The sequence below is a fragment of the Mycteria americana genome, chromosome Z (assembly GCF_035582795.1).
Source record: "Mycteria americana isolate JAX WOST 10 ecotype Jacksonville Zoo and Gardens chromosome Z, USCA_MyAme_1.0, whole genome shotgun sequence".
In the NCBI taxonomy this organism is placed as follows: domain Eukaryota; kingdom Metazoa; phylum Chordata; class Aves; order Ciconiiformes; family Ciconiidae; genus Mycteria; species Mycteria americana.
In genome coordinates, this window is record NC_134396.1 from 59,749,551 (window position 1) to 59,759,409 (window position 9,859).

Sequence of the window (9,859 nt, forward strand, 5' to 3'; positions counted from 1 at the left end):
TATTCATTGCAAATCAGTATCAGAAAGTCAATCAGATGGATTAACATTATTATCTAGCAAAACAGTCTTACCAGAAAAAACAGTCCTGAGTGCACAGCACTGGAACACAAGTTAGACATCGTTTTTGAGAATGTTGCTGACAGCAATAAAAAGACAGAAATTCATCACTAGGGTACAACTGTATTATGCAAACTTCCTGCTTAGAACAGGATACTGTGAAAGATATCATATTCTGCCTTAGACTCCATAAATCACTCTTGTTTTTTCCCAGTTTGAGAGTTTGTACTAGCCTCAGTCTGTATATAAATTGACCTTTTAAAGACCAGTCTTGGTTGTGTAAACATGCACTACATTAGATGCTTGCAGTTCAGCGCTGCATGCATTTAACAGAATGTCTTCCATAGCAAAACTCAAACTCATTAAATCAGTTCTGTGTGTTTTCCTCACAGCATTCATTTCAGCTGAAACAATCTGGCTGCTAACATTTGTTCCTTCTGTCTGGTTCCCCTCAATATTTACTCCAGCCACCTTTTTTCTTAATATTATCCAAAAGAGAATTGGCTTTCCTAAAATATCCATGCCAGATGGCTCCATGGTTATAAAAAGCCAGCTTTATATACTGAAGCTAAATAACCAAATTACTAGTACTAGAAAGCTTCATTGCTAAAGCACTGCTGGTCTTTATAAGTCATAAGGTCAGGTAATATAAATACAAAACAAGAAGGATTACCCTCTATTCTTTATTCTCTCTGTTGAAGCACTTTCAGAGAGTTAGTAAACTAGTCAATATGTTCCAACAGTGTCATGAGCAAATGTAAGTTCAAATATATGCAAATATAAATTTAGTAAGTTCAGAACAAAAGCAAAGGGCATGTGTATACACCTATCTATACAAAATATCCCAAAACTAAAGGCTATGAAGTTTGTTTTCAAATTATTACATCAGGGAATCAACGAAGATGAGATGAGGACTACATTCAAAGCAGACTGCCAAGTGACTCACTCCATACATATTAATAGGAAAAGTTAGTATTGAGAAGCAGCATTCAGAACCACCTTTTGATGTACATAAGATACTCCAAATATTACAACTCCTTTCTTGAATAGTTAATGTTCCTACACCTGTAACTGACAGCAACCATAACCCACATTAGAATAGTCAAAAACCAACACAAAAGTAGTGACTGATTAATGAAGCATTAGAAATGTGTTGTCTATTGACTGATTATTTATCAAAACTTTCACGCATCTTTCTCCAGAACATGCAGTACTGTCAAGTAATAGAGACAGAATCATGCACTAGTGAAATGATAGGACTGGTCCCATATGCAAGTTTGTTACCTTTTTGTAATAACAAAAGAGTCTTGTGAAAAAGGAAATACCCTCCAGCTTGCAACATGTTCTGAATTATATTTCTTTGTAATTGGAAAAAAGACTGGGACAGCTTATGTATGGTTAGTAAGTAGAAAACTAGGATGTAACTTAAGTCATGTTTTTACACACAGATTTGAATATTGTTAATTACATAATGATATGTTATCACTGTCAGCAGAACATATTATTAACCAGCTAACACTGCCACACTATGCATTGACAGTACACACCACTGAGAAACCTGTATTTAGTAAACAAACTTCAGTAATGTTACAGTCCCACATGAAAAAATCCATACATCAGTTAAACTACTTAAGAAATTTAAACTTTTCTATTAAATAAGATTCTCAAAGTCCCACTAATTCAATGAGAGCTCAATTAATAGTTACACTACAAAAACATATAACATCAAGAGTGTAACAGAAGTGTTTATACCTGAGACAACACATGCAAATCTGGTGAAAAAATATTCCCAATTTTAATTTACCAATAAAACTTTACAAAACCTTCTAATCCTGAAAAGAAGTCACATATCACTTTGTTTTCACTACTAAGCAAGATTAAGTTTTTTCTACTTTGAGTTTGAAATGAAAGGCTACACTCCAAAACAGTTTTACAACAATATACAATCAATAGCAAAATGTGTTAACAATAGTAAAACAAACAACTTTGGGCAAGGAAGAATCTCTGCTATTTTTCCTTTTTAGTGTGTTACTTCTCCTGCAAGTGCATAAACCTGACACGATACTGCAGAAGATCACAGGACTTCAATTAAATACATGACTGTTGAACTCAGGAAAGAATGACTGATGATGGCTAGAGGCACTAATTCATTACTTAATGAATCTTCCAGGAAGCATAACTTCAACAAGTTAAGTAACAGTTCAGATTTGCTACAATACTAAATTGCGTAAAATTAAAATTGAGGTTTCCATTGCTGCATTACTGCTTCATATTTCCTTACAGCCCAGCAAATGACCTTTTACACCATAAAAAGCTTTTAACCCTCCTTCCCAGAAAAGCACATTCCTTTCAGTCCAAGAGCGAAAGAGTTTACGCAGATACATTAGAAGAAAAGAGCAATTACCAGCAAAGAGGTCTTCTCTGTCATCATCTAGCATGATTTCTGCTGGCTTTGGACCATTGGAGTTTGTGCTGAGGTCTTCTGCAGGAAGACTTGCTGGCTCTGGAGATGAAGGACTTGACTGTTTAAAAAAAAGAGTGAAATAATTAGCAGAGAACCGGTTGTCATGTATAAGTATATAAGAATTATTGCAACAAACATTCTTTCATTGCAAAGAAACAAGGCAAGATGTACAGAAAGGAAACCCTGTCAGCTATTTCCATTTCCTACTCCTAGCATGATAACAATGAATAAGGGATATGAGCTAGTCAACAGCTCTTTTCATTTCTTTGTTGCAGAGAAAAAAAAAGTCACCCGTTTCCTCAAGTTTAATTAACATGAAACAAAAGCTGCTACAGAAATATCTAGAATAAGTTTATTAGCATTGCTGAAAGTAATTTGATTTTTAAGTTCCTTTTGGAAAGGCTTGTATCTAGATTTGGATTTGTACATAGAAAAAAATTAATAAAGAAATCTCCAAGGGCTCTATACCAGTTTTTCAGAGACTAAAACAGTGTGTTAATGCCATTCAAACAATTCAAGGCTGCTTGCAGCCATAAAAAATTTTGGTATCTTTGCAACAGGTTGAATTGGGGGATTATTGCCACAGAGGGTTACACTGTGCTGACATGGAAGCTAGGCACTTGCCATAGATACAATTCTTTTAATTCACTGAAGACCAGAACTTGCCCTGTGAAAAAGAGAAATACTTGAAGACACTCAGGAAAACTAAAGCAATACTGAAAATGGGCTACCAAATGTATAGCTCACTCACAAAATAGACAAACACCTAACTGAAGATCAGTGCTTCAGTTAGAAAATCCTTGTTGAATAAGTATCAACTATGATTATTTCAATAGTTCTAGAAGATTTGCAAGGCTCACTGCTCACAATTTCATCCAAGATACCTAGCTACGGAGTTTTCAACAAGAGCATATTTACTCATGAATGCATGCACTTTAAAACAAGCATCTGAAAATTGTGTCACTACTGGCTTCCGAGTTTTTGCATAGAGTTTTGCATAATTTAAGTTCAGAACCACAATTCAAAACAGATAGTAAACGTTTCAGGCTACACTTCAACAAATGCCACAGGCTACAAAAGATTAAAAAAAACCTGAAAAATACTGAAAAGCCACTGAAAAAAAAATCTGTCCAGGTTGTATTTTCAGATTCATAAATGCAGCACGGGCAACAGTTCTAAAGGAGAGACCTTCCTTATAGCTGGCTCTCCAAGAACAGTGTACGTCCTGACATGGAGTATGGCACTGCTGCTTTACTTCAAGCAGCATAGAGCAAGATCCTGGCCCCCACATCTGTTTAGACCTCAGTCACCTGAATTTCTGTTACAGAGGAAGTAAGCAAGAAACAGTAAAAATCCTGCCAGACAAATTCAGGCACAGTACAAAATAGTTTTTCAGAGGACATATGAAATCAAGACTCTCTCAACCTGGAAAGGTGTTAGCCCAAGGTTTTCCCTGCTGAAGACAGAAGCAAATACAAGAATACCAGAAAATTTATATTCCTCTAAACCAGATTATGGTTGCAACAAGAAACTGCTCCATTCAAATGACAGAAGAGGTTATATCCTCTTCCTTCTGCCAAAGGCTGCCACTCTCTGGAAAGCCCACATATAATGTGGGGAAACCAATAAACAAACCAAAGTGATGAGCACCAAAAGGAGTAGCCTCTCAAACTGCTTGTTGGATTTTGCTCTAGAGCCTGCAAAGGAAGTCAAAGCAGAAACACGCGGGAACTGTATGTAGGTAGTAGAGTTTATAACCTGGTAGGTAGTATTATGGATCTTGTTCTGTTAGTGAGCTGGGAAAGGTCCTACCTTTGGCACTATTCAAGAAAGCCAAGAATTCTGCATTCTAGATACCACAGTTAGCATATCAGTTAGAGCGGGCTTTCTCCAAATTTCACGTACCTCGGTTTCCATGAACTGCAACTGGAGAATACTCACAAAAGGAAAGGACTCAGACAGACCATAAGGGAACCTCAGAAAGCTCAAGAAGCAAAGCTTTTTCAAGCAGCTGGTATAATTTGTATGCAAGACACAAAGTCTAGAAGTGACTCTTACAGGAAGATTTCCAGTGAAACAGAAGTTCTGCCTATGTGTTATTTATTTTATAAATATATAATAAATTTATATTTGTTATAAGTATCAAGTTCTGTTTTTAATAATAGTAGATATTGGAGTTCAGTTTTGTGGATGATTTACAGGTAAAATGTCTTTCCTTTAAAACACCCTTTCAGCTAAGTCCTGGTTTTGGCTGGGAAAGAGTTAGTTTCATTCATAATAGCTTGTATAGTCCCGTGGCTTGGATTTGTGACCAAAACAATGTCGATCACATAGGGATGCTTAATTATTGCTGAACAGTGCTTACACAGCGTGAAGGCCTTCTCTGTTTCTCACTGCTCTGCCAGTGAGTAGGCTGGGGGTGCACAAGAAGCTGGGAGGGAACACAGCCAGGACAGCTGACTCCAACTGACCAAAGGGATACCCCATACCAGGTAACACCATCAGCAATAAAAACTGGAGGGAAGAAGGAGGATGGGGAGGATGTTTGGAGTGATGGTGTTAGTCTTCCCAAGTAACATTACACATCATGGGCCCTGCTTTCCTGGAGATGGCTAAACACCTGCCTGTCGATGGGAAGGAGTGAATGAATTCCTTGTTTTGCTTTGCTTGCGTGCACAGCGTTTGCTTTACTTATTGAATTGTCTTTATCTTGAACGACAAGTTCTCACTTTTACCCTTCTAATTTTCTCCCCCATCCTGCTGGGGGGAGTGAGTGAGCGGCTGTGCGGGGCCCAGCTGCTGGCTGATGTTAAACTGCAACAAGCTCACAGCTGAATAAGGTATTTCCTGGCCTATTAATATTTTAGTGTCTCTTTGGTATTTTTAAACAGCTGTCATTCTCAGACAAGATAAATTAAGGATAGGGTTAAATATATTCACAAACAGTTGAGATTTTATATGAAGAAGACAGTGTGTAGAAACTTCTTAAAAATGATTCATGGTCTGAACACTTACTGTAACTTTGGACACAGCATCAGCTTGCTTTTAAGAGTTTTGTAACAAAGTGTAGTTTGCTATCTTCAAAAGTTATCTTCAAAACAGACATAGTTCTCAGGGAACTATGAAAACCCAGAAAGCCACTATCCTGAATGTATCAGAAACTGCACTCAGTAATTCCTAATAATCTGATTATTTGACACAGTCAGTGAGTCAGAGTGCTATTCAGCCTCTCAAAAATAGCACCCACGCACTCAAACAACTATTAACATATGAAACTATTCCAGTTACACCCTACTACAGGTGCAAGCTAAACCCCCAACTTTGCTCTTTTCTCTCTATGAGGTACAGCTAAAATGGCGATTAAGATGGCTGTCAGAGGAGTTAATGCAGTGAAAATCTGAGTATCAGACAAGAAATGGAAAATGAGACTAACAAAAAACCTCATGGCTCACACACACATGGACGGCTTGGCTGTTCAGAAATTTTAAACTTACTTGATGCCAATGATTCACAAAATGTCAAACATGTCCATTTCCTGAAAGGTTCATGCCTGTGACATTTCTGAGTGACTCCTGAGCTTACAGAAAGAAAGGCAAAGCATCCAACAACCAAGATACCCAATGGCCAGGGCGTTCAGGTACGCAGGACAGTCAGGATCCTGGCTTTACTTGTTTTCTAGAAAAAAAGTTTCTGGTGAGAGGCCTATGGGCCCATTCCAATTTGCAATGTCAATAACAAGCTCAATTTTTCCCTCTTTTATTGAGCATTACATGCAGTGGTAATAACTAAGTATTTTATAGCTTTGACTTATGAAGAAACAAGAACAAGTTCTCACATTTGCTATCGGCTGAAATTACAGTCCTAGATGTTTGGACATCCTCCCTTCTCTTAATAGTAGGGTCCCCCCCCAAACCAGTTCAACTACTTGTCTGAACCCCTCCTAGCCTCCTTCAGTCAGAACAGAGTAGGCTGACAAAAGCTGACCATCATACTATTCTAGATGTTCATTGTCTGAAACAGGGTTACGGAAGCTCACAAATCACAGCATGGGCAGAGAGAATAGATTCAACAGTAGGACTGTAACATTTTGAGCAGAAAGTAGGAGGACACAAGCAGTCACACTAGAATGAACACCTACATGCTTCCATTACAGCCTGGATTTAACACAAAGGAATAAGACACAGATTTCCAGTAGAATTACATCAATTAATCTTGACACAGACTTAGTTTTCTGCAAAGGTATAGTACAGAGTTGAAGGACTTGAATATTTTCCTCTCAGAGATTCCAATGAGGTCTTTACTGCTTCCTCTATAATCATCACTGTTAAATTCAATGGATATCATTAAAGACATCTGGATTACTATGCCTATCTAATGTTTTGCTTTCTGTGCAAAAAACAAATGCATATTGCAGATCTTTGACATAAACTGATAAACTGGCAATGAGATTATATACACACCGTGCCCTATATGACAGTCCTTGATAGATTACCACATCTAGTGCTTACTCATTGTTTTCAAGTGCCTCCGTGTATTCTTCCATTGCAAAAAAACCCCCAGCAATATAAATACCTGTTGAAATAAGTAGGTGGCAGCTTAGGTACATGTTCACATGGCACCTGCTTTACAAAAGACAAAGACAGGCAATACAGAAATGAGTGAGAAGTTTAGGGAAAATGAAGTAAGAAGTGGCACAACAGATAAACAAAGAAGGTGGCAGAGAAACAGACTAAGACAAGGAGGAAGGAGGAGGAAACGATGAAATGAGATTAACACTAAACATACAATTTTTCAGAAAATCTAACATATGCTTTTTTCATATATATTGTCAAAAGTGACTTTCATACAGTTGTTTGCAGTCTCGCCTAATAGTGGCAGAGGACACAGACAGCAAATTAGCAATTTGTTGATTACAAACTCATAACAGGATGATTTTTCTCATAATGCATAGTTAACTTCCAGAACTTCTTGTTGTGCATATCATGGACACCTTTTTTTTAAAAACAAAACAAAAAACCATGCACTTGAAAATTTAGCAAGTAGATAAGTCCATGGAAAATTATTAATATTGTAATGCTACCTAGGGCTCAGGAAGTCCTTGAGCTACAAAAACCTAGTAGCTGGGAGAGCACTGCAGGTGATTACCAGCACATACATATAATCATCAGCAATATTCTTCACACGGCATCCACGACTGAGTATCATAAACGCGATTTTGGCTTAGACCATTTGTCTGATTCAGTATGGCTGTTCTCATTGATGAAAGCAACTCTGGCAGATAGAGATCACTCAGCGACCATGAATTTAATGGAGGCAGTCCTCAAGACATTACAATATGGCTGGCATAATGAAAACCAAACAATCATTCCACTGCTCTTTGGCACTGTGGACATCTGACAAGGAAACAAGCACCCCACCAGCTCAGACAAGCTACTGCTCAGCCTGCTGCCAGGAGTTCATAGGTGCCCTATGTTCACAGAAAGGGAAGCGTTCTCATACTCTGCCACCCAGCAAGTTTTCAAGTCCCAGAACGTGTTCTCACTGCACCCCAGAAATGACAGGTGTTACAGCTCAGCGTGATCTTTTACCATTTTATATTCTAGAATTAAGAGGATTTAATTCAAGACATTAACTTTTAGCATGTGCCGAAATAAAGTTAAAGCTCCAGCTTCTTTTTCTCCACATCAGAGAATTCAACTTGAAATAAACAATATTCTCCATTTGATTACACAGACAAGCCACTGAAGTCAGTAAGCCTTCCTGTACTTAAATATTTCATATTTGTTGTTCATAACATAAATTTATATTTTGTCAGAAGAAACTTAGACAAGTTAGCATGTGTTTTCTAAATGGAGACTTTGTTAACATGGAAGCTATTTGGAAGATCTACTAGAAATCTTACAGCTTCTCCACTGCACAACCAAATCATAGGTAAGAAAGGAACGGCATGCCTTTTGTGAGCTGCAAAGAGAATGAAAGCAAGAAAAAAATACGACAGGGGCTGAAATTAATCACGCAAAAAGCAAATGGACAGCTCCAAGACAAACCAGTTGGGAATCCTTTCAAAGTACCACAGCCTTCATATAAGTTGGCTTTGGACCTCATCATCCCTTGTCATGCTCTCTCCTCTGGTATCGGCAAACAAACACATGATCAACTACAAAAAGCACGATGCCATTCTGTTGTTACTATAGAACTTCCACTGCCATTTAGAAACAGCTACTTCATGAGTATTTCCAGGATTAAAACAACACTCAAGACAGAATTTTAATTAGGCCCACACCATGAGATAATCATTCTTCTCTGGACTAAGGTGCCCTATACACTTGAGTTAAACAACCTATGTTCAAGCTAGTGAGAAGTTTAAAGTCCATTTTCACGACCTCTTCCTTCCAAATTTGCAGGAAAATCACAAAATTAAGGCTCTTCCCTAAAGGCTGTAGCTGGTTAGATGTCAAAAAAACCTATACTGACAAAGCTTTTCAAAGCTTCTCTTTAAGTAAAGAGGCTTCCCCTTTCTACTTCACTACTTTCTTCCAAACAGACTGTCTACAAAAATAAAGTAGTACAAGGGAATGGTCAGCTAAACCATCCAATACAAAATGCATTTTTTTGCCAGTTTTTGCAGTTAGATGAATTTTCAATAACTATTTTTAATCATTAAGATGAGGACTTCTCATCGTAACTGTGATTTAGACACTAAACCTTTAGTATCTCTTGCAGCTTTAATTCTAGACCATATCAGTAAAGACGTTATTTATGTTACACTAAAGTCTTTCCCAGCGCACAGAACAAGACTCCAGTAATACACACTGTATCACACAGATGCACAGAAGTCTACTGATACAATTCTCTCCAACTGCAGGTTCACATAATTTGCTATTCCTTCACAGCATTTTTCCACAGATCTTTTTCTACCGATGCACAGATTATGCAACTATAAAAAGAAAAAAAATAAAGTGACTTGAGAGAAGGCAAGTGACTTTAAAATACATTTAAAAGCCTCTTTGTATACTGGCCTTTTTTGTTAAGGACAGGCAACAGCCAGAGTAAAACAGAGAAACATCAACTGATCCTATTACTGTAAAGGTCAGGGACAGGAAACTCCTCAGGAAAAGGGGAACAGGAACGATTTTCTTTTTAAATGGGCAACTGTGTACAGGAAGAACAAAGTTCTTCCAGAAGATACTGGCAAAACACACAGGTGAAACAGGACCGCAACAACACAGCAACAAAACCTCCCACCACAATGAATGAACACGCAAGCATTTTTCAGAGCGAGGAGCTATTATTTACGCATTCAGTTGTTTTGGTTTTTTGTATTAGACTCCTGACATG

The 9,859-nt window shown here is 37.7% G+C and overlaps 1 protein-coding gene across 1 annotated transcript in view; it reads right to left on the reverse strand.

The window, feature by feature from the left end:
• Positions 1-9,859, reverse strand: part of SNX2 (sorting nexin 2) — a 34,440-nt gene that overhangs the window by 23,604 nt on the left and 977 nt on the right. The window contains exon 2 of the mRNA XM_075526316.1: positions 2,462-2,579. Within this exon, the coding sequence (XP_075382431.1) occupies positions 2,462-2,579 (118 nt within the window). The remainder of the gene's footprint in view (positions 1-2,461; positions 2,580-9,859) is intronic.